Source organism: Diplodia corticola, assembly GCF_001883845.1.
Source record: "Diplodia corticola strain CBS 112549 chromosome Unknown scaffold115, whole genome shotgun sequence".
NCBI classification, from domain to species: Eukaryota; Fungi; Ascomycota; class Dothideomycetes; order Botryosphaeriales; family Botryosphaeriaceae; genus Diplodia; species Diplodia corticola.
This window is the reverse complement of record NW_017971594.1, coordinates 12,200-34,976: the sequence shown is the minus strand read 5'-3', so window position 1 is coordinate 34,976 and position 22,777 is coordinate 12,200. Positions and strand designations below refer to the sequence as shown.

The 22,777-nt window shown below is 59.3% G+C and overlaps 11 protein-coding genes across 11 annotated transcripts; 5 read left to right on the top strand and 6 right to left on the bottom strand.

Annotated features, from left to right (window-relative positions):
• Positions 1-224: 224 nt before the first annotated feature.
• Positions 225-2,788, bottom strand: BKCO1_11500018 (u1 snrnp-associated protein usp107; the record flags this gene model as incomplete). Its single annotated transcript, XM_020270524.1, has 5 exons — positions 225-317; positions 379-1,905; positions 1,958-2,556; positions 2,620-2,709; positions 2,776-2,788. The coding sequence occupies 5 exons, from the start codon at positions 2,786-2,788 to the stop codon at positions 225-227; spliced, it is 2,322 nt and encodes a 773-aa protein (XP_020125002.1).
• Positions 2,789-3,191: 403 nt separating this feature from the next.
• On the top strand, positions 3,192-3,911 carry BKCO1_11500017 (ribosomal protein s21 protein; the record flags this gene model as incomplete). Its single annotated transcript, XM_020270523.1, has 1 exon — positions 3,192-3,911. The coding sequence occupies one exon, from the start codon at positions 3,192-3,194 to the stop codon at positions 3,909-3,911; it is 720 nt and encodes a 239-aa protein (XP_020124999.1).
• Positions 3,912-4,550: 639 nt separating this feature from the next.
• BKCO1_11500016 (uncharacterized protein) lies at positions 4,551-5,919 on the bottom strand (the record flags this gene model as incomplete). The annotated part of the gene is made up of 3 exons (XM_020270522.1): positions 4,551-4,725; positions 4,780-5,745; positions 5,822-5,919. The coding sequence occupies 3 exons, from the start codon at positions 5,917-5,919 to the stop codon at positions 4,551-4,553; spliced, it is 1,239 nt and encodes a 412-aa protein (XP_020124998.1).
• A 1,375-nt stretch (positions 5,920-7,294) lies between these two features.
• Positions 7,295-8,413, bottom strand: BKCO1_11500015 (serine arginine repetitive matrix protein 1-like; the record flags this gene model as incomplete). The annotated part of the gene is made up of 1 exon (XM_020270521.1): positions 7,295-8,413. The coding sequence occupies one exon, from the start codon at positions 8,411-8,413 to the stop codon at positions 7,295-7,297; it is 1,119 nt and encodes a 372-aa protein (XP_020125001.1).
• Positions 8,414-9,316: 903 nt separating this feature from the next.
• On the bottom strand, positions 9,317-11,000 carry BKCO1_11500014 (saga complex subunit; the record flags this gene model as incomplete). The annotated part of the gene is made up of 3 exons (XM_020270520.1): positions 9,317-9,420; positions 9,473-10,850; positions 10,908-11,000. 3 exons carry the CDS (start codon positions 10,998-11,000, stop codon positions 9,317-9,319), a joined length of 1,575 nt encoding a protein of 524 aa, XP_020125000.1.
• Positions 11,001-11,565: 565 nt separating this feature from the next.
• BKCO1_11500013 (serine threonine-protein kinase gad8) lies at positions 11,566-13,744 on the top strand (the record flags this gene model as incomplete). Its single annotated transcript, XM_020270519.1, has 6 exons — positions 11,566-11,587; positions 11,640-11,765; positions 11,823-12,606; positions 12,662-13,077; positions 13,127-13,491; positions 13,547-13,744. The coding sequence occupies 6 exons, from the start codon at positions 11,566-11,568 to the stop codon at positions 13,742-13,744; spliced, it is 1,911 nt and encodes a 636-aa protein (XP_020124995.1).
• Positions 13,745-14,828: 1,084 nt separating this feature from the next.
• Positions 14,829-16,606, top strand: BKCO1_11500012 (glucose-6-phosphate isomerase; the record flags this gene model as incomplete). The annotated part of the gene is made up of 3 exons (XM_020270518.1): positions 14,829-15,328; positions 15,392-16,174; positions 16,225-16,606. The coding sequence occupies 3 exons, from the start codon at positions 14,829-14,831 to the stop codon at positions 16,604-16,606; spliced, it is 1,665 nt and encodes a 554-aa protein (XP_020124994.1).
• A 379-nt stretch (positions 16,607-16,985) lies between these two features.
• On the top strand, positions 16,986-18,200 carry BKCO1_11500011 (glucose-6-phosphate isomerase; the record flags this gene model as incomplete). The annotated part of the gene is made up of 4 exons (XM_020270517.1): positions 16,986-17,149; positions 17,197-17,212; positions 17,311-17,416; positions 17,503-18,200. The coding sequence occupies 4 exons, from the start codon at positions 16,986-16,988 to the stop codon at positions 18,198-18,200; spliced, it is 984 nt and encodes a 327-aa protein (XP_020124997.1).
• A 535-nt stretch (positions 18,201-18,735) lies between these two features.
• Positions 18,736-19,718, bottom strand: BKCO1_11500010 (carbonic anhydrase protein; the record flags this gene model as incomplete). The annotated part of the gene is made up of 3 exons (XM_020270516.1): positions 18,736-18,930; positions 18,985-19,507; positions 19,561-19,718. 3 exons carry the CDS (start codon positions 19,716-19,718, stop codon positions 18,736-18,738), a joined length of 876 nt encoding a protein of 291 aa, XP_020124996.1.
• Positions 19,719-20,089: 371 nt separating this feature from the next.
• On the top strand, positions 20,090-20,543 carry BKCO1_1150009 (atp synthase subunit k-like protein; the record flags this gene model as incomplete). Its single annotated transcript, XM_020270532.1, has 3 exons — positions 20,090-20,137; positions 20,301-20,478; positions 20,533-20,543. 3 exons carry the CDS (start codon positions 20,090-20,092, stop codon positions 20,541-20,543), a joined length of 237 nt encoding a protein of 78 aa, XP_020125004.1.
• Positions 20,544-21,023: 480 nt separating this feature from the next.
• On the bottom strand, positions 21,024-22,546 carry BKCO1_1150008 (glutamate 5-kinase; the record flags this gene model as incomplete). Its single annotated transcript, XM_020270531.1, has 2 exons — positions 21,024-22,441; positions 22,513-22,546. 2 exons carry the CDS (start codon positions 22,544-22,546, stop codon positions 21,024-21,026), a joined length of 1,452 nt encoding a protein of 483 aa, XP_020125003.1.
• Between the last annotated feature and the right edge of the window lie 231 nt (positions 22,547-22,777).

Below are 22,777 nucleotides of genomic sequence, written 5' to 3'. Positions count from 1 at the left end.
CCCCCCTTCCTATCCTACTTTCATTGTTTCCTTCCTGCCACCGGCTAGAGAACGTGCTCAGGTCCTGATCCCAGTCCAAATGGGAAGACTTGGAGTCATGGCTCCATTGCGCTGCTTCGGGGCTGCAATTGCGGCTGCGAGGTAGACGTGAACGAACAGAGACAGTGCCATGTGTCTGTCGACGACGCCGTTTTAGTAGTGAGGAGGGCAATCAAACATCAAGCTCAAGCAGAAAGACCCCGCTTCTCGCTCTCCGTGAAGAAAATGATCATGCGGTAGACCTTGCGGACCAGTTCCTCAGCCTCCTCGTCCAGTGCCTAGAGTGAGAAGCATTGTCAGCACCTAGTGCGTGCAAACGAGCAAAGAACCCCGACTTACCATAGACAGCTCGTCCACGAGCGCTTGAGGCGTGCCCTTCTTGCGGATGTGCTCGAGAATAACCTCCACAATGGCCTGCTCCTGGATCCCGAGCAATTCCACAATCTTCCTCTCAACGAACGGCTGCAGCTGTTCGCCAATAACTTCGTCTAGCAGGTGGTCCCACTTGACCTCCCACGCCCACAACCCATCGTGATCCACCGGGATCTCGCGCGCAAGCTGCTGCGCTGCCTGCTGACGCTCTTCCTCTGACATGGTCGCCACGTCCGAGCTGTCGAACTTGATGGGAATAAGTTTGCGAGGCTGCGCGTTGGCAGCCGCCGCGTCCTCTTCGTCTTCGAGCAGGCCCTCGACTTCGGCAGCGGTACGACGTGGCGCTGCCTGCTGTGCGCGCTGCGATGCTGCGGCACCAAGAGACATTTTGAAGCGCGCCGGCTCGCGGGGGGTCGTGGGCGTGTTGCGGTCCGCGATATCCTTTGCCGTCTGGGAGAGGAACGAGTCGGCCAAGTCGCGAGCTTCCTGGCTCTTCTCCTTTTCCTTCTGCTTCTCGCGTTCCTCCGCGCTGCGATCCTTGTCGTCCGCAGTAGCCTCGCGCGCACGGAAAGCAGATCTGTTACGTAGCCACATGGTTCTGTCCGCGTAGTACTCCTCGGTGCGGCGGGTTGCCTCGGCGTCGTCATCCCACTCAGCCAACCTTTTGCGCATCGCCTCGATCTCCGCCTCACGCGTGGCCGCCTCCTTCTTCTCACGTGCCTCCTCACGCTCCAGCGCAGAGGCGCGAGAGGTTTCGCGGCTCACCCAACGACGATCGTACTCAAGGTATGCCCTTTCTTCTTCCTCCTCCTTCTTCTTCCTACGGCGCTGCTCCAACTCCTCGTCACTCGCCGAATCATCCTCGTCGGGTCGATTAATATACGGGCAATTGGCCATGTCCCTGACGGAGATTGTACCGCCGCCAACGAAAGCGACGCCATTCTGGTAGTCCTTGGGGATCTGAGCCCCCTGGAAGGCTTTCGGGCCACTGGGGGCACCTTCAACACCGCGCTTGCTAGGACCAAGAGGGATGCCGTTGGCTCCGCCGGCAGGACCGCTAGGGGCTGAAGCAGGCGGTGAGGCAAGACGGTTGTAGCGAGCTCCCGAACTCTTCTGGCGTTCGAGCTTTTCAATCTCTTCCTCGCGTGCCAGACGTTCCAAGTCCCTACGAACGCTCCTGTCACGGAAAGCCGCAATTTCTGCTGCAACAGTTTCGCGCATCTCGGGTGGAATGTCCGAAAGCTCGTCCTCGACGGTCAGAGGGATGGTGACAACTTCGCCAGTTGCGCCGTCCACCTTTGTCTCAGCGCCCGCCATACTTACATCTCCATCCGCATCCTCGGCGATTTTCTCGCGAGGGTTCTTGAGACTGGCCAGGACACCTGTGAGAGCGTCCTTAGCAGTATCGACGCGAAATTGGGAGGCCGCCTCGTCCTCATCACGCTTGCCTTTCCACTCCTCGGCATACTTCATGGAAGCCTCATCGACAACGACCTATAGATGTTGTAAATACTTCTGGAGTCAAAAGCATATCCTGGAAACGTACCAAAAGTCGTGCCATCTCGACCTCCTCGTCTTCACCCTTGCCAGGCTCCTGTTTCTTGGCCGGCACCTCAATGCCATCTTGGAATATGGCGGCGGCTGTTTCCAAGCTCTCGGCGTCCTCAAACTCAGCGAAGCCGAACTTACAAGGCTTGTTGTCCGCGTCCGTTGCTCTCGTCCACCGGCGCAGGCTGCCCGCACAGCGCAAAATCCTCTCCAACCCCTCATCGCTGCCGATTCCCTCTGTGATGTTGCTGACAAAAATGGTGCGTGCAATTTCCTCTCGTGTGGGAGGCTGCAGCGACATCATCGACTCGCGCTGCTGTGCCCGCGAATCCGAGCCGCGATAGTCGCTGCCCAGCCCGGCACGTCTGGGGCCCCCGGAGGTGGACTCGCCTCCCCCCTTGCGATCATCTCCCTTTGCGCTTGGTCCGGTCGTGCCCAAACGAATGACGGGGGCGTTGAAGTTGATGTTCGGCATTCCAGCTGGTGGAGCGAAGTTCGGGGGCAGGTTGCCCGGGCGAGCGGGCAGCGGCGACTGCGACTGCTGGATGCCGGGGGGAGGGGTAACACCGGGAGCTGGCATGGCTCCTGGAGGCGGGCCTGCAAGCATGTGCCGTCAGTCTGGTATCGCGTGCATTGCGGTCGAAGCTTTCTTGTCCTTACCCATTCCCGGCGGCGGTGCCATGCCTGGCGGCGCGCCTTGAGCGCCTGGAAAGGCGCCGTAGCCCGGCGGCCGACCATACTGTCCTCCGGCTAAAAGAGATCAGCAAGATGTCGTGAAGGGAAGTAGCTCCAGGCATGCGCGCGGCGTGGACGTACGAAAGTTGTACATGTTTGTGTCGCTGCACGTCAATGACTCTCGAGCGGGAGATGGTGAAACTTAGAGGCAGCCTCCGGTGAGAAGCAGTGTTGGTGGTGAGTGGAGCGCGCACCGAAAAGAGTGACGCAAATGGAGTGGTGAAGGTCGAGGAGCGGGCCAACAGGCAAAGTGCTGGAGGCCCGTCGCGTCGAGCTTCTTCGCGCTCGGACCATGTGCGGAAGATCAATTTCATCGCCAGACCCCGTCCGCCAGCACCTTCAATCCATTGCCCACGTACGTCATCCCGGGGACACTTTGCGAGGCGCTGCTCCTAACTACGGCGACACAGAAGATGGAAGTGCGAAGGATAGGTGAGGCGCTGCTGCGCTGCAGGCCCGCAGCCGTCCTCTCGCCACCGTGCCAGAACCGCATCTGCATGCTCTCTACTCGCACCTACTCCGTTTCCGCCGCGAGAGGGCAGCAGGAGCCTGTGCCCTCCTACCCCACCGAGACCCCCTCGGACAGTCCCAGCCAGCCCTCGCAAAATCAGGCCGCTCCCTCGAAGGCCGCATCCATCAGCTCCCTCCTCGACGACAGAATCGACTTCAACCGCCCTCAAGGCACCAAACGCACCTCGCGCTTCGCGTCTCCTAGCGCCCAACACACGAACCGCAATACCACTGCATACAACGTGCCAAGCGGCTCCTCGGCCGATGAAGCGGCGGCGCGTTTTGACGGCGCGCTGAGCAGCAGCACCAGCGGCCGGATCGACAGTCTGATTCCGAACATGGGCCGCACGACATCGGCCACCGGCAACTCCCTGGGAAACCTCTTCAACCATCCCTACTGGGGGGCGGCTGCGAAGCAGAAGAGCCTGGTCGAGCCGCCGGACCCGGCGACGTTGCCGCGCCTGGGCCCGACCATCGGCCGCAGCGTGACCATCCGCGACAACGTCGACCTGGCCAAGGGTCTGCGCAACCTGGACGTCATCTGCGCACGCAACCGAGTCCGCGGCGACTTCAACAAACAGCGCTTCCACGAGCGTCCGGGTCTGAAGAGGAAGAGACTGGCGAGTGAACGTTGGAGGAAGCGCTTCATGGATGGGTTCAAGGCCACCGTGTCGAGAGTGCAGTACCTTAAGAGACAGGGATGGTAGAAAGATGATGCATTTTGGCGAATGGCTACGGATCGAGAGTGGCATGGGCCATGCTGTTTATGGACAATTGAACAAAAAGTTGCAGTCATACATACTCCTGCAGCCTTTGAGCGAACAGCCTGGGTGTAACGGCCACCGTGGTTTCTTATCCGTCGGGAAAGCCGGGCCATTGTGCTGACTAGAACTCTTTACGCGGTGCATGGCAGTCCGCGAATAGGAACTCACGGAAGCGTTCATGGCAGCAAAAGATAGCGCAACTGGGGAGTTTCCGCTTTCTTCCCAGCAGGTGTGACGCTTTTCGTTTTCACCAACTATCTGGGCTTACCACGCGATGGTCTCCCTTTACTTCCAGTTGAGCGTCCCCGGGAAACGTATACCGACGGCGATGAAAGGTTCGATCAAAGCGCATCAAGAAATATCGATTTTGCTTCAACTGTACTCAATATGTACCATATTGTATATGAAATCTCATCCCATCATCCGCCCTGAGAGGGTCACGGTAGCCATCCATCCAACCCATGCTTTGGGATACCTCGATTCCTGCAAGTGGTGTTTTCGAGATGCCGATCCCCTAGCATTCTCAAATGTTCTTTGAACTTCAACAGAGCAATCAAAACCACCGCAAACTCCAGCCGGATCTCAGCGGCTGCTACTCTTACCTTTCCCGAAAGGCCACTTCTTGCCTCCGCTACGGGCACCATCACCGATTGCGAAGCCGCTCAACCTACCGATACCGACGCCCATTGCGTGAATCCGACCCTGTCTCCTTTCTACTTCTGACCTGAACCTCCCCCAGCTACGCTCTCGCTCCTCCCTGTGTCGCTTTTAGCAAAAAATATACGTCAACCCTAATAACAGGAGAACATACCAATCAGCCATCTGGGAAAGCATGAAATCCCAGCTCTTATTCTCCTGCACCAACCGCATGTCGCCATCTTGCCTCAGACACGCCTCCCTATACAACCGTTGCTGCCTGGCCTTCTTCGCCGCATGCTCTCCCACCAGCGCCGGATCCTCAAGCGGCAGCGTCGGCTCCGAAGCAGAAAGCGACGCCGCCGAGACTTCCGCCGCCGTAGCATCAGCAGCACCGGCCCCCCCGTCCGGCGCCGATACCGCCAACATCTCCGTACCCGCCTCCCAAGCGCTTCCTTCATCAACACCACCACCACCATTACTACCACTACCATCACCGACCTGAGCCTCCGCACTCGTCGAAGGCGACGGCGGTATCGTCTCCGCCCTGCCGCCGCTATTCGCGCTATCCATAGGACTGGGGGGATTATCGCCGCCGCCGCCGCCGCCACTGCCCAGCTTCATGCTCTCGAGCACCGCCTTGGTGCGGTCGATGCCCGCGGCGCGGCTGGCGCGGCGCATGGCGACACGCTCGTACTGCCGCTGCTGCAGGTGGCTGCCCGCCCGCACGCTGCTCCACGCGCCCATGTTGTAGCCGCTCTGCAGCGACGAGGCGCAGGCGTCGGCGTCGGATGCCACCATCGCGACATTCATGGGCGCGCGCGAGGTGAAGCCCGGGGCGAACGTCGGGGAGGGCAGACCGCCGGCGGGGCGGGGGACGGGAGGGAGGCGCTGGGCGTCGCTGCTGTCTTGTTGGCGGTTGGTCGGTGCTGGTGGCTCGCTGGTGATGGTGGTGGCGGCGACGGCGGCGGCGGCGGTATTGCGGGACCGCGTCGGTGGCGGGGTGGAGATGTCGAGGAGGGAGGTGCTGACGTAGTAGGGCTGCGGCTGTCGGCGCTGGCGCTGCTGTGCTTGCTGGTCTGGGCCGACGATCTGGCTGTCGCGCGCGGAGCTGTGGTAGGTGGGTGCCTCGGAGGTGTAGCTGACGGGACATCATTCAACGGAGTTAGGCACGCGTTTCGCGGCGTCTCCTCATTGGCGATGGGGGCGTGACGTACGACGGCGCGGACGAGAGCAGAGAGCTGGTCTCGGGATCCCTTCGATACAGGGGGAGGGGCTCGATGTCGAACGGGGTGGCTGCGATGTTGCAAGTCATGATTCACACGAAATTGTTGCTGTGGCAAGGGAAGTCAAGAAGTGAAGTGGAGCAGAGGTTGCGGAGACTGCCAGCAGCTCACTTCTGCGGTACGGTGGAAAGCAGGGAATCAAGTCATGGTTCGAGATAACGGGGCAGGGCAGGTTTCTTGTAGTACCTTGCGAGGTGTGGGTGCGGTGCGGTCCCAAGCCTTGGCCCGCTGGGTGTGGGACTGATGAGGGCGTGGGACGGCACAGATGCTTCCGCCCTTGCTGCCCGCAGTCGCGTGCCCCGCCGTGTACATTGGCTGACTATGTCTTTGCCCATGGCGCTGGGAAAGAAGCTGGGACGGTGGCAGTGTCTTTCTGGCGGGATGATGTTCGCTGCCAATGCGGGGAAAAGGCCGGGGTGCTTCTATCTTCCTGACAGCCAATCGCCAGCGGACCACCCTCCCTCTCATCATCAATCAGGCTTGGACAGGGCAGCTCTCCTATTCCGCGTGGCCCAAGCCATCTGCTTCCTCCAGCCAGCGCCCCCTGGCTGCTGGACGGAATTGGCGCAGTGCCTCGTGGGCACGCTTCGGCAAACGGCAGAAACGGACGGCCTGCAATGCATGCGGGTATTGTGATGTGAAGGTCCGTGTGCACGATAGACACAGAAACGGGCACGACGTTGGGACGAGCGGCTTGCGTTAGGCCTCCAGGACAAATAGATGGTCGACCCGTTTCCGCTTTGCCACAGCCACAAGAGCCCCGGATACCAGGCTATCTCCCTATTTAGGTCCTAGCCCACCATTGGCGTCCTTGCATTGCGTCATGTTTTTCTTCATCGGCACGCCCAGTCCGTCTGCGCGAATGTTTTGCTGTACACAGGCACATACCTCTGATAGGCCACGGATCGGTTGCACAAGGAATGCGCTCATGATCAACGCTTATCTGTTTTCCGTGCTCGTGACCATGTCTCAGATTTTTGAAGCGATGTCCGAGGAAGCCGCCTGGAAATGGATGGGAGAGATCAGATGCGTGTTTTCGATTGCTTGCTATGTGATAGCCGTTTGAAGAGGAAATTCGAGGATTGAGCGCTGCCCCAGCTAGTTTGCATACTCCATGAACCCCCCAGCCCTCCCGAAAACACAAGGTACCGTCCATAATAGGGTATCAGCCTAAGCCTAGAAACGCCATACACTGGAAAGAATGCCACAGAAATGCCAACTCGGAAATGATGTTGGTATGAAAACAAAACTCAAAGAAATCAGCAACCATTGTGCGTAGTTGGAGAGGCGGGTTGGACGTGTACGTAGAGATGTGACAGCCCTGTCCAGCTCAACGCTCCAACTACCCAGGTCATTTGTTGCTTTTACGCAATTTGAAAACTTTTTACCTTCCCGACGAGCCTTTCACCACTTCTCCCTGCCGTCGAAGCATCCTTCAGCGAACCCTTCGTCTTCCATGTCCTCGTCCATAGCGTCCTCGATTTCGACCCTACTTCCCAAGGCTTCACGTCCTTCTCTGATCATGTCCTTCAATCGATCGTTGATTTTTCGCATGCTAGAGTTCCTCTGGCGCTCCTCCCTGCGACGTTGAGCAGCGAGCATTTGTATCTCTGCTGGTATTGGCGAGTGAGGCGTGTTCGGCGACGAAAGGGTGAAGGCGCTTCCAACCGAATGGGGGCGGGTCCGATTCGAGGCGGCGCTGTCGGGGCGGCGGAATGAGGCAGCACTATCCGGGCGGCGGACCGAGGCAGCACTGTCGGGGCGACGAACCGAGGCGGCGCTGTCAGGACGGCGGACTGAGGCGGCGCTCTCTGGACGGAGTCCGGGGGAGCTGAGGCTGGAGATGGAGCAAGTGCGGCGGACTGGGATCAAGGGACGACGCGGCCCCGTTGGCCGAGAGATGTTGACTTTGGGTGGCCGGCGCTTCGACAATCCTGGGCTGGCAGCTCGAAGCTCTTCATCAATGCGGGGCACCATGATCCAGGAATCCGGGCCGCAGTCCTCGAGCGGCCGCTTTGGCGCGCGAACCGCATACTCGTCTTCGTCCAGCGGGTATTGGCCGGGTACCCGGGTACGTGACATGTCCAAGGATGACGATGACCGTACATGTCCGCGGAAGGTGGGAGGAGCGGCGTAGTCATCGGGCGGGGTGTGCAAAGTGTACCCCTTTCCCTCTCCGGCATAGAAGCCTACGATGCCGGTGGAGCGGGCATACTCCCAGACCTTGCCGGCGGTGTCGGCGACGAAGGTGAACAGGCAGTTGCTCCAGCCGCCGCCACCTCGACCGGGCGACGCGGGCTTCTTCCTCGTGTGTGCAGCTGGGCTCATGACGGCAGCTGTTGTGTCCTCCTGGTCAGCACTCGCAACGCTCCATCTGCGGCGAAAGTTCATATGAGGGTCGTGTCGATGGTTGATGTCGTTGTCGTAGCTCGCAGCGACGGCGAGACCGGGGGTGTCGAGACCGCCTGCGCATGTGTATCTTGTATTCACGAATGGCCCTGGGCTTTCCGCGTCGGACCGCATGATCGACGGTGTTTCGATGGATGCCGAATACGGCGTGTTATATATATCTCCGTTTGAAGGGGGATCGGCTCGCAGGCGTTTGCGGCTCGAGCTCGCTTGCGGGCTCTCCCTAACCCCGTGGCGGTGCGCGCCGGAAGAATAGGAACGAGTGGCCGGCGTGCGTGGAGGCTGAAAGAGATGAGCGCCAAATGCGGACGGCATATCGAGGCCTGGAGCGAGACGTTGGCCGCACGGCCCCGCCATCCTGCGAGATTGCGACGGGGTATTGTACTCGGAGCGCGAAAGTTGCGGTAAGCGGCTGTGGGGTGAGGCTGCAGGAGGCGAACCGCAGTAGGCAGCCGAGCAACCAGCGGTCACTGACGCGGTGACGCTGGGCAGAGCGGCCACATCAGCGTTGCGGAGCACGGCGCTGGCACAGGTTTGGAGGTTGGCGTCAGACGGTCAGACCCTCGACGAGCTGAGCCGTCTCCGCGCGCTGAGGGGGGCCGCTGGAGCAGGAATGAGCTACGCCGCGGCAACATCCGTGCACGGGCCACAATCTGCAGATAAGCGGCGATCATGGCTACGCGCGTGCCCGCCCACTGCCTGGCAGCAGACACTGCCCACCGAGACATGTTTCACGCCGCCAGCGCCGCCAGCCAGCGCCGCCAACGCCGAGGCCAGCCGGCGCAGCGGGAGACCCTGCCCCGCCGAGGGGAGCAGCTGCCGGCGCCAACGGGTCTGCCTAGCTCCGGTGCATGGCCAGCCTGCATTCGTATAATCTATCTTAATCGTGATAATGATCGTCTGTGCCCATTTCCTACCATGCTGCTGTCTGTGATGCACCTACGTAGGACAGCGGAAACGGCAACTTCGACAGCCGCTTGCTTCAACCATCCGGTACTCCTGGTGCCATGACACCTTCTACGCTCCTTTCGAGCGCAGTCCTTCCCGGATAAACGCCAGGGTATCCGGGGCCGCGCCGCATGCCAGCGTGGCCCTCGAGCTATGCTTTTGCAATCCACCCGCTGTGAACAAAAAAATCAAAAATCTTGCCCCCTTTTCTCTCGTCAATCTTACATATCTCTCTTGCCGCCTTCTTCTTCATGCTGCCGCCCTGCCGTATGGCCTCTTGCATCAACGCGTCTTTGATGGCCATGTACGGCTTGGGCTTGAGGTGCAGCGCCGCACAGAGCTCCCTCTCTTCCGGCAACAACAAGTGCAGATCCGCCGCGTTCTCGTCGTTCAGCTTCATCGTCGAGAGACCTTGGATGGGTTGAACCTGGAACTTCTGCTTGTTTGGTTGCGGAACGACTCCGTTCGCGTTACCGTTTGCCAGGGGCTTCTCCGCTGGGGGGACTGAGTTTGGTGGGGTCGGCTGCCCGCTGACGGATCGGAGCGGCAGATCAGGGGCAGTCAGAGCCGTGGTAGCAGTCGTCGTCTCCTGAGGCAGCGTGGGCTTGTTGATGCGATTGGTCGCTAACCGGTCGAACGAGCCGACAGGCGGCCCTCTCGTCAGCCGTGAATGCTTCTCTGCTTCGTACTTCTCGCCGGCCTTTAAAGTTGTGACTTGCATGAGCCTCCAATCTTGAAGCTGCCCGATCGCCTGTCGAAGATTGTGCTCATACTCGAGGCCATCGCAGAATTCCTTGAAGTCGTCATGCTGCATCATCCGGGCGAATGGCTTGGCTTTGTTGAGTAAATCTCTCTCCTCTTTTGTCCGCTTCTTATCTAGCGCCTGGTTTTTGCGGTATTCAAGAAGCCTGTGCTCAAAGAGGATCTTCTTCCGCTCGACACGGGCCGTGAGTCGAGCGTTGTAGATGTCCATAATGGTCATCTTAAGCTCCATTTCCGGCTCAAGGTCCCCTGTCTTTGGGTTTATGCCATCGCCGGGGTCAAATTGCATGTGCTGCACTGCCTCTTCGGCCTCGTTGAAGTATTCCGTCTCGAATTCAAGACGACCGGGCATGAAGCCTTGGACTTCGTGACATGCAGGCACACTGGCTGTGGGCTTCTGCTTGGGCGTCGCGGGAGTCGCATTCTTGGCGGCATCTTTGCGCTCTTCGATCCTCCGCTTTTTCCTCTGTTGGAACTCCTCGCGAGGAACCGCTTCGCTGAGACGCTTGTCTTCGGGGCTTGCGTGTTCAGGCAGGGGGAATTTGGAGCTGTAGATGTAGGTGTTGAAGTAATGGTCGCGGACCTCGTCTTTGGATCGGTAGCCGCCAATGTGGTCTGCAATGTCCGCCCATGACCCCAGACCATACGTCTCCGCTCCTTCTAGCAGCGCCAGTTCCTCGTCGGCGCCCCAGTCCTCGGTGAAGATGGGTATGGAATGCTGCTCGATGACGTGGTACGAATGGGTGCGAGGCTCGTGGTCGCGGGCTGTCTTGCCCTCCGAGAAACACGGCACGCAGAGGTCGAACTCATTGCAAGTGGGGTTGGCACATCTTATGCGGACCTATGCGCACGGTGAGCGGGAGCGTGTTGGGTCTGGCGCGTCTAGGGGAACACGCACTGTAGCGGTGATGTCGACGGAGCACACGTCGCACACGTACTTGACGCCGCCCTCGGTGCTCCGCACGGCCGTCTTCTTTTTAATGACGCCCATGTCGGCATCGGCGCCCGATGGTTGCGCGGCGCTTGTGGCCTCCAACTCCGCTCCGCCTGGGGATGGGTTGGCCCGCGGTCGTCCTCACGGGCCAGCCAACGAATCGCGCGCTGCGCAGGGATGGTGGAAGGCTGGGGGAAGGGGCGGGCGAGCTTGAGCGCAAGAGATTGTGGAGAGAGACTGCGTCGTCGGCCGTGGAGCGCGCCCCGCACTGCTGGAGTTGGTGTCGGGGGAGTAGTCGTTGCAGAGCCGGAGAATCGGGCGCGCGCTGCGGCGCGATCTTTGGTCTTAGCGGCCCTAATCAACCCGGCCTGAACCCCCTCTCCCGTACCAGGTATACCACTCGCCCTTCACAGCCACCCTCAAACACGAGTTTGCCGACCCTACTGCGTGCAGGCCGCCGTGCATTTCAACTTGGTTCTGGTCAGCGACCTGTCCGATCGCCACTCTTTTCAAACCGCCTCTTCGCTCTCCAGCCCCGCGAGACGGGCTTTCCCTTCCGCTTCGCTGCCCATCGTTCCGCTCTCACCTGCCGCTGGTCCTCGCAACCCCCCAGATTGCCGCCATGTCCTGGAAGCTCACCAAGAGTGCGTCCGCTATGATCGCCCGCCTAAGCGACCCGATCTGACTTTTGCACAGAGCTCAAGGAGACCCATCTCGCCCCGCTGGCGAACACCTTCAGCCGCTCGTCATCCACATCCACCATTGTTGACACCCCTAAGCCCAACTCAACAAGCCCCGACGCCAAAGATCCCAATGGAATCGGTACGCCGCACCTCTGCGTCTGACTTGTGGAGTAATAATGTAGCTGACGTCTCGCAGCCGCATCTGAAGCCAACGCCAATGCGCCCGCGCCGCCGTTGAAGCCCGGTATTCTCATAGTCACACTGCATGAGGGCAAGAGCTTTTCGCTGCCGCCTGGAGCGGAGCAGGCCTTTGGCCACAGCAGCGGTCACCACCAAGGATCGCTATCGCAAGGAGGCGGGTATTCCGTTGCTGGCTCAATGCGCCCTGGCGGTGGAGCAGTAGCGGGTTCCTACGTCAAGGGCCATGGCAGACCGCAGTCAGCCACTGGAGCCATCAACCAAGCCCCGACCGTACATGGTCGTTACTCGGCCAAGCACCTGCCATATGCGTTGATTGATTTCGATAAACAGCAGGTGTTTGTCAACGCCGTATCAGGTAACCCCGAGAACCCGGTCTGGGCGGGAGACAACACCCAGTACAAGTTCGATGTTTCCCGGACCACCGACCTCTCCATCTCCCTATACATTCGCAACCCCAATGCCCCGCCAAACGCTGGCCGCAACGAGGATATCTTCATCGGCACATGCAAGGTTAACCCTCGCTTCGAGGAGGCGCAGCCCTACGTGGAGGACCCCAAATCAAGCAAGAAAGACAAGGAGAAGGCGGCTGCGGCGCACGCTTCGCATGAGCGATCACTTGGCCAATGTGGTGCCGATTGGATCGACGTGGCTTACGGCACGGGCAACCTTAAGGTTGGCGTCCGCTTCGTCGAGAACAGACAAGATCGCCTGACGATCGAAGACTTCGAGTTGCTCAAGGTCGTCGGGAAGGGCAGTTTTGGCAAGGTCATGCAGGTCATGTGAGTTACTTGGGCGTGACGTCTGATTCAACCGAACGCTGACAGATGGAAACAGGAAGCGCGATACCCACCGTATCTACGCCCTCAAAACCATTCGCAAGGCACACATCATTTCTCGCTCTGAAGTTGCACATACTCTGGCAGAAAGATCAGTGCTTGCTCAGATCAACAATCCCTTCATTGTTCCCCTCAAGTTCTCTTTCCAGTCGCCGGAGAAGCTTTACCTTGTACTCGCCTTTGTCAACGGAGGCGAACTTTTCCATCATTTGCAAAAGGAGCAACGCTTTGACATCAACCGGGCGCGTTTCTACACGGCAGAGCTGCTCTGCGCTCTTGAGTGCCTGCACGGCTTCAATGTCATTTACCGTGACTTGAAGCCGGAGAACATCCTGCTTGACTACACGGGTCATATTGCTCTCTGCGACTTCGGCTTGTGTAAGCTGGATATGAAGGATGAAGATCGGACGAACAGTATGTACTACCATGTGAAACAAGAGCATGCCCCTCTGACGTTAGACAGCATTCTGCGGAACGCCGGAATATCTCGCCCCTGAGTTATTGACCGGAGGTGGTTACACGAAGACGGTTGATTGGTGGACGCTTGGCGTGCTTCTCTACGAGATGCTCACGGGTCTGCCGCCGTTTTACGATGAAAACACCAACGACATGTACCGAAAGATCCTCACGGAGCCCTTGCATTTCCCCGGCCCGGAGATCGTCCCTCCTGCTGCCCGGGATCTCCTCACCAGACTTCTTGACCGCAATGCGGAGAAGCGCCTTGGTGCCAACGGTGCCGCGGAGATCAAGGCACACTACTTCTTCCACAGCATTGACTGGAGAAAGCTTCTGGACCGCAAGTATGAGCCGAGCTTCAAGCCGAGTGTGGTAAGTAACGAGTCATGGATTCTTTGGCCTTGTGCTGTAAGCTGACCCCACAAAGACCGATCAGAGAGATACGGCGAACTTTGACCGAGAGTTCACCTCGGAGGCACCGACGGACTCATACGTCGAAGGGCCAATGCTTTCGCAAACGATGCAGCAGCAGTTCGCTGGCTGGTCGTACAACAGACCGGTTGCCGGGCTGGGCGACGCCGGAGGCAGTGTCGTGGACAATTCGTTCGAGGACGCTTCAAGGTAAGGGGAAATGACTACGATACCACGAGCAGAGACGGAACATGGCGAAGATGTCCCGTGTCCAGCTCTGTCATCGCGGCAGATGTGGATGGGAGCGGATATGAACAATTGGGTTGCGGGACGGATGAAAAGGGATTTGTAGCAGGTGCTCTGGGCGTACCCGTTCGGGAAAGGAAACATGCAGTGCTCGAAGGGTTCATCGGAGTGAGTTTCTTGACAATTTTCCATGGGCGGATGGCGCTGCATTCGGGAAGGTTCTTCAGTTTTAGGTGATAGATTCTCCCTCTTTTCTCAGGCCATCCCGATGAGTAGTGACCATCATGCTCCTTCCATGGCTGACGATCACGCAAGGGACGGCTTTGACGATTGATACAAAAGATTTGGTCTATGAGCGGGCTGACTTGAAGAATGAAGATGGCGGGCGCTTCCTGAACCGAGGTTTACTATTCACGCTCCGGCGCATGCGTGGTCATGGCTGAGGCAGAATCTGAAGTATTTGTGAGCAGCTGGTCGAGACATGGCTCCATGTCAGGCGTGCTGCTCCGCTCTCGGGCTCGCATCGAGCACTGGCCTCTCGTCACTTATCAGCGGAAGTACAGTTGCGAAGTCGCCGACCAGCCCTCGGCCCACGGCCACGGTGCTGCACCCGCCAAGGCATTTTGGATGAATCGCGTGCGACGGGCAGCAGCCAGTAATCGCGCGCAGAGTGGATGAGGTGCAGCAGGCAGGACGCATTCATTCGTAGGTGCTCTGTCATCCGTGAAGCGCTGATGACACAGCTGCCGGGAAGCCCCACTTGAGAATCCGAGCGGCCGCCGTGCCTTCCTTGACCAGTGCCCCGCCTTCGCCCATCGCCGCCGCTCCTACCACAGCACAACAACCGCAAGCTCCGGCTGATTGCGTCAGGCTCCGCCCTTCTCGTCGCAAAACTTCGCATCTGCCCCTCGCTCTTTACACTTCTCCCTCCCAAGGTACGCTGCTCGCCCTTCAATTGCTGCTGCCATCGCTGTCCATCCGTTGTTCCCCGCCTCAACGTCATAACTGACCCATTCCACGCTGCACAGCCCAACAATCCACCACCGCACACCATGCCTGGTTTCTCGCAAGCAAACGAGCTGAGGGCCTGGCAGCAGCTCCAAGAGCACCACCAGACCCTTGGCAAGGACATTGTCCTCAAGGACTACTTCGCGAAGGACCCCCAGCGCTTCGAGAAGTTCTCCCGCACCTTCTACAATGAGGCCGACAAGTCCGAGACCCTCTTTGACTTCTCCAAGAACTTCATCACCGAGGAGACGCTTGACCTCCTTGTGAAGCTCGCCAAGGAGGCTGGCCTCGAGAAGCTCCGCGATGACATGTTCGCTGGTGAGAAGATCAACTTCACCGAGAAGCGCGCCGTCTACCATCCCGCTCTCCGCAACATTGCCAACTGGCCCATGCAGGTCGATGGCAAGAGCGTTGTCGAGGACGTCGACTCTGTCCTGCAGCACATGAAGGAGTTCACTGAGCAGGTTCGCAGCGGCGAGTGGAAGGGCTACACCGGCAAGTCCATCAAGACCATCATCAATGTTGGTATTGGTGGCTCTGATCTGTAAGTGGCTCAATTGGTGACGGCACCGGTCAAGATGTCGGTACGCTGACAATTGTCAAATAGCGGCCCTGTCATGGTCACCGAGGCTCTGAAGGCGTACGGCAAGCGCGACTTCAAGCTTCACTTCGTATCCAACATCGACGGTACCCACATTGCCGAGGCGCTGAAGGAGTCTGACCCTGAGACCACTCTCTTCCTGATTGCCTCCAAGACATTCACCACTGCTGAGACGTGCACCAACGCCAACACGGCCAAGCAGTGGTTCCTCGAGACTGCCAAGGACGAGTCGGCTATTGCCAAGCACTTCGTCGCCCTCTCCACCAACGAGGCCGAGGTCACCAAGTTTGGTATTGACAAGAAGAACATGTTCCCCTTCTCCGACTGGGTTGGTGGCCGCTACAGTGTGTGGAGCGCCATCGGCTTGAGCGTTGCCCTGTACATTGGCTACGACAACTTCCACCAGTTCCTTGCTGGTGCGCAGGCTATGGACAAGCACTTCAAGGAGACTCCCCTTGAGCAGAACATCCCCGTGATTGGCGGTCTTCTCAGCGTCTGGTACTCGGACTTTTTCGGTGCTCAGACGCACCTCGTTGCCCCCTTCGACCAGTACCTGCACCGCTTCCCTGCCTACCTTCAGCAGCTCTCCATGGAGTCGAACGGCAAGGCCATCACTCGCACCGGCGAGTACGTCAAGTATACGACCGGTCCCATTCTCTTCGGCGAGCCCGCCACCAACGCCCAGCACTCTTTCTTCCAGCTGCTGCACCAGGGCACTAAGCTTATCCCTACCGACTTCATCCTGGCTGCCGAGAGCCACAACCCTGTTCAGGACAACCTGCACCAAAAGTAAGTTGATTCCAAGTGCTGTCTGACGCTATGGAGGCTGACTATGACAGGATGCTTGCCTCGAACTTCTTCGCGCAGGCCGAGGCGCTGATGGTCGGCAAGACGCCCGAGGAGGTCAAGACCGAGGGTGCGCCTGAGGAGCTTGTCAACCACAAGACGTTCCTGGGCAACCGCCCGACGACTTCGATCCTTGCCCAGAAGATCACGCCGGCGACGCTGGGAGCACTGATTGTCTACTACGAGCACGTGACGTTCACCGAGGGCGCCATCTGGAACATCAACAGCTTCGACCAGTGGGGTGTCGAGCTGGGCAAGGTCCTCGCCAAGAAGATCCTGGCGGAGCTGGGCGACAGCAGCGAGTCGAGCTCGCACGATGCCAGCACCAGCGGACTGATCAACGCGTTCAAGCAGAAGGCGGGCATCTCCAAGTGACTGGGTGCGGAGGACGAGGGGCGCTCAAGATACCGACTATGAACTCCAGCGATTTGTTGTGAGAGAGCGCTGGATAGATTGAACAAAAGCATATAGCGAGACGCAGATAACGAATTCAGTACGATGTAATCCCGGAACCGTGGACGTGGAGCCAGTGTTCAGTGCGACGATGGGGGTGCATGTCGATCTTGCGGGTTTCCAGATTTAGTGGGCTGGGCTGTCTGGTCTAGTTCCCACACAGCTGGCCTCTCCGTAGCTGCTGCACCACGCACCACCCGCAACACCCCACACGGCCGCAGTTGCCGCCACAATGGCACTGTATATTTTGTAATCTCAGGGTATCGCTGCCGCCGCATTCAATTCTCCGCTCACAATCGAAATGGCGTCGCGCGCCCTGTCTCTGCGGCTGGTGCTATCCCTGCTGCTGAGCTTCTACCTGAACCTGGCATATGCCGTCTCCAGCCAAGAGCCCTTGAAGCCCCTGGAAGCACGAGGCTATGCGATCGGGGAGGCAGTCCCCGTCTCCTGCCTGAATAGGACCATGTAAGTACGACGCCATCCAATACGAACCTCTACTAACCCAGCCGCAGCGACACCGGCGAACATGTACGCGCAACCCTGAACCCCCCATGCGAACAGACCTCAATGCGCGGCGGAGGCATTCGGATTCGACGGACAATCAAGAACATGACGACTGATGGCAGAGCGCGATACAGATCACAGATGCGTCGGGACAGCTCCAATACATCCCTTTCCCGGTCTGCAACGAGACGGGCAAGCCTCTGGAGCTCTATTTCGGCATCGAAAAAGGTGAGCGGGCCTCCCGGGACATGCGCGACTGGGAATTGGAGACACGTCGAAGCTGACATGCGCTTGCTTGTTTTTTCGCCACGCAGAAATGAACTGCACGATCGACTTCATCTCCGACCCGCTATTCCATCTGCTCGAATTCTACGTCCACAACGACGCACCGCTCACCTGCCGCATCCCCGCGCGCCCTCTCCCCTCCTCCTCCTCCACAAACGACGACGACGGCGACGGCGGCAAGAAGAACGGCGAATACAGCGTGGACGCGGTGTCGGAGACGAGCGGGGCGCTGGGCGGGCAGAGCGCGCGCTACACGCCGCTCATCGTGGCGCTGACGGGCACGCTGCAGCTCTCGCACCTGCACATCTCCAACCACCTCAACATGCTGCTGCACGCGGCGCCCCGGAGCGTCGCGCCCGGCACCATCGACGCCGCCGCCGCGTACAGCGTGTCGCACGCGTCCAAGAACACCAAGATCGTCATCGGCGACAGCCTCAGCCTCAAGCTCAGCGTCCGCTGGTACCCCAGCCCCGTCCTGCCCAGCGGCTGGGCCGGCGTCGGCGGCCACGTCTACATGAGCACCGTCGTGTATTGCATGCTGAGCGCCGGCGCGGCGACGGCCGTGTGTTTTGCGTGGTTCAGGGGGGTGGAGCTGCCGAGGAGGCTGAAGAGGCACGGGAAGGATAGGGCGATTGGCGTCGAGAGTCAGAGGGGCTATAGCGGTTATGGTCTCGGTGGTGGTGGTGGTGGTGGTGGGTATGGCTATGGGGGTGGGAAGCGGGATTGAGGCTACGGGCAAGTTGGCATTGGCTAGGGATGGAAGTGTGCGGTGGGTTGGATTGGAATCCGTTCTTCAAAGAAACGCACCATACGAAGGAATCTGAGGTCCAAGTTGTATGTATATATTGCTTATGACGTATTCTTTCTAAGCGTGTGAGTGTAAGGGGATCTGTACTGCTAACTGCGTGGATAGAGAAAAGCATATCAGCTTTTGCGAACATTTTACCACCTACTCATTAAGAAGATCTAAGACTAACGGTTAATCCTTTGATGTGATTGCACAAGGACCAGTAAGATGCACTCATTGCATGAATATTTTTTGGGTTGTGGCTGGGAAAGGGGGATCGAATCTTTCTTCATCAAATGGCAGGTGTTCCTTCCAAGAGTTTCTCAATGAGTAGAAATTAATTATGTTCACGTCAGCCGTATGTATATAGAACGGTAATTGAGGGGCGTTGAACTCCAGCGGCGCTCAAAAATTGCAACACTGCCTGACTCCGTCTCCAGTGCCCAAATACTCACTACATGGGAACGCCTATTCTCTACAATTCTTTCTCTTTCCTTGCACCAGCCTTCGACTGGGCATCACGCAGTTCTTGCTGGCCCGTTACCGGCACGCCAGCCACCGCTTCATGACCATACAACGCTGAGAAGGTCTTATGGAAAGTCCATTCCACTGCCTTCTCCACCGGCTCGTCGAAAATGTAAGGTAAGAAAGGCACGACAGCTAGACCAAGCTACAGTACTCTGTCAGCAAATCACCATGCTAAACACAGAGGAGTGCAACTTACGCCAATCGGGCCCCAAGTCCGGATCTTCGGGTTCTTGTGATTCTTCAGTGCCTTGCCCGAATACTTTACGGTGCTATGAATGGTGAAGGCAGGCAACCCCATACTAGCCAGGCCTTGGAATATGGCCCTCTGAGCCATGACGGTCCGGTAATCCTCGAGTATGGGGACCTTGCCAATCGGCTGCTTCTGGTCGCCGCCGATGATACCGGGCCCCAGCTTCGTCTGGTCGGGCTGCTGTGCGGCGAGCTTGTCGGAGCCGACAACGGGTTTGTCGTAGTCTTCGCCCCACAGTGTGCGCTGGTTGCGCAGATACGCTTTGTAGCCCTCGTTGCTCACATCGCCGACCAAGTACGCCCACGAGACGCCGTAGGCGCCTTTGACCATGTACGGGTGCGCGATGGGGCGGAAGGACTCCCCGATGTCTGAAGTGTATGCTACATAACGGTGCGCCGACATGAGGATGGTGCGGACGCGCGAGGCGTAGGCGGCATAGCGGATGTTGGAGTCCGTGGACTCGCCAGTGCTAGAGCGAAGAGCTCAGCCACATGCAAAGACACTGGATGAAGGTTTACATACTGGCCCTCATACAATGCCTCCCATAGCTTCTCTTCATCGTCAAGCGTTTCCTGGATGGAAGGCGGCAGCTTCTTCTGCGGCAATGGCTGCTTGCTGAAGTCCGGGCGCGGCTCGCTGCGCTCGTGCGGAATGTCGCTGAAGTCGTCGTCTTTAGGCATGGTGAGCGAGTGTGGATAGAGCTGGGGTCAAGCTACGGGACGAGGAAACGGCGCAGGTTATGTAGGCGTGCAGGCGGGAGCGGGCACGATTCGGTATTCGCGACTTGTTGCCTCCCGTTCTCCGAGCGAATGGATTGGAGGGCACGACCGGGGACGGATCGCAACAGTGACGCATGCGATCGTGGCTGCTGCGCGGTGGCGCAGGCAGTGGCTGGTGGACGCATCACGTGCTGCTTCCCTTTCGGCGCCGGCGCGGAGGAAGCAGGCCCGCGCAGACGACGAAGAGCGAAGACCAGAGAGCTCTGGCATTCCCCATCAATTGCACCTGCCACCCGCCCGCAACCCCATCAGCTCCTCCGAACCCCGCAACCATGGTCGTCTACTACGAGATCGCTGGCCGCAAGATCGGCTCCCACGTCGTGCGTGCCCTCCAATCCGTCGCTCCCATCCCCATCGCGCCCGCTCGCTGTCTTGCCCTTCCGCTGGCCCAGCTCCGATTACGCACCCCATATTTTCCCAACACTCAGCCACTGGCCGTCGCCGACGCACGTACTGTCCGCTAACCAATTGCTCCTCTCGCAGCTCGCCATGGGCGTCCTCGGCACGCTCTTCGGCGGTATCTTCGCGGCCACCGGCGGCAGCAAGAAGGTCGCCAATGTCACCCCTCCGATCAACGCCGCCAGCAAGGACGAGGAGAACTTCATCCAGTATGCCTCCATAGTGCTCACGCTCCGGCCCCTCGCCAATGTCCTCTTCGCTCGTTGGGGCCATGCTCGGGCTCACTGGAATACGCGTGGCTAACACACCACCACAGGGAGTTTCTGAAGGAAGCGGAAGGGAAAGACTCGAAGCATTGAGCTGCGCCTGACTTTGACCGATCTTGAGAGAAAGCGAGAAGGCATGGATTCCCCCGTTTGATGGCTCTCGGGCTCTGCATCCGGAGCGTTGACGAATAGAACTTTGATGGGGAAAAGGCAGTTGCTATGGCTACGGCCACTGTGGTTGGCTTTGCTGCAGTGCGGGCCTTGACTCCTGTACATACGGCAATTGTACGAAAAACAAAGACCCGACGTTTGTTCCTCGTGATTTTATTCGTTGTCAACTTTTCTCCCCACGGACTTCGCTAGAAGCTCGTAGTCGTTATGATCAACCGTCCAAACTTGAATGTTTCCAAAGATAATCGAAGGCTCTATTCGTCTACCCCTCCCAGACATCTCCGGATGGCCAACATTTGCGCTCCTCGAATTCGATGTCATCACTCATCTCGGTAAAGTAGAACAGCAGCGCATATTACACAACTCCCGTTCATGCCGCGTCAATCGGCAACCCAGGCGTCGTCGGCCTGCTCTTCTCAATGGTGAGGAACGCCACGTTCTCCCTCAAGGCGATATACTCGCTGTCGGCGTACCCCAGCACGTCATGAATCTCTGTGCTCTTCACGCCCCTGATCCTCCTGATCTCGGCAGCCGAGTAGTTCACCACGGCGCGGCCCACCTCGAAGGGGGCCGGATTCTCCCTCTCGAAGCCGCTGGCGGGCGTATCCGTGCCGCCGGCAGCAGCAGCAGCAGCAGCCGAGCCGGAGCCGGAGCCGGAGGACGGAGCGCGCCTGGGGGCGCCGGGAGTGCGCTTGACGACGACGATGCGCACGGCTTCTTGCTGGTGGAAGTGGCCGTCGCAGTCGACGACGCCGACGGGCAGCAGGCCGGCCTTGTCGGCCAGCGCGCGGTAGGCCCCTTCGTCGATGTAGACGGTGCCGTGCGGCGCCAGGCCGTGCAGCAGCCAGAAGTAGCGGTCGCGGATCGCATGCACCTGGGGCAGGAAGCGCGTGTGGAGCGGGGCCGCGAGGCCGCTGACGGGGTCGACGATTTCGGCGCTGGCGCCTGGGGCCGGGGTGCCGCGTCCTCCGGAGGAGAGGTCGAGCGCGGCGGCAAGTCGCTGATCGTCGTCGTCGACGGCGGCTAGGGAGTTGCGGCTCGAGGCCATGGACGCCTGGAGCGCTTTCTGCGCCTCGGCGTACTTGACGATGGCGGCTATGTTGCCGGGCTTGGAGGAGCGCGTGATGACGGTGGTCACGCCGGCGGAGGTGGCCAGACGGGCGGCCACGATCTTGGTCGACATTCCACCGGTCCCCAGCGAGGATCCGGCGCTCGAGACATCGGCCACCAGGTCTGCGATGTCCTCGACGACTTCGATGGGCTTGGCGTCCGGATTCGTGCGCGGGTTCTTGTCGTACAGGCAGTCGACGTCGGTCATGAGGAACAGGTAGTCTGCTTGCACCATGCCCGCCGTGATGGCCGAGAGGGTATCGTTGTCGCCAAATTTGATTTCCGTGACCGCCAGCGTGTCGTTCTCGTTGACAATGGGGATGACGCCCATATGGAGCAGCTCGTGGAAGGTGTTCTGGGCGTTGAGGTACTGCGTCCGGTCGGCAATGTCGTTGCGCGTCAGCAGGATCTGGGCGACTGGCTGGTTCATGTGGGAGAACAGCTGGTCCCAGAGGCTCATCAGGCGACACTGTCCGATGGCGGCCAGTGCCTGGACCTGGGGCAGGTGTTTCGGGCGGCGAGGCAGGTCCATCCGCCGCAGGGCGACGCCAATGGCGCCCGAGGAGACGATGACTACGCGGTGGCCATCCTTGTGCAGCTTCACGGCCGTCTCGACTATTGTGCTGAGGATGGAGAGCAGCGGCTCGTGGGTCTTCTCGTCGACGATGGATGACGTGCCTGGGCGAAGCTGTTAGCACCTTTTTGCTCTGCCGCACGCCGGGACTGCGAGAGTACAGGCGGTGCTGTACCGAGCTTGATTACTATTGTCAGATGCTTCTTCATCTTGCAAACCGTGGCCGCGACATCAATGGCGCGAGCGGGGCCTGATATATGCCCGGCCGAGTGACTCTACAGTCGGCGCCCTACATGACTCGCTCATGTTCGCAAAACTGGCTGACCGCCTTCGCGGGAATAATCCGCCCTCGCCGCAAACCATCCACCCATCTCGGCAGTAGTAGTGCGGCATCGCATCTCATATCCAAACCCGTCCACCTCTCGCATCTACCGAGTTCA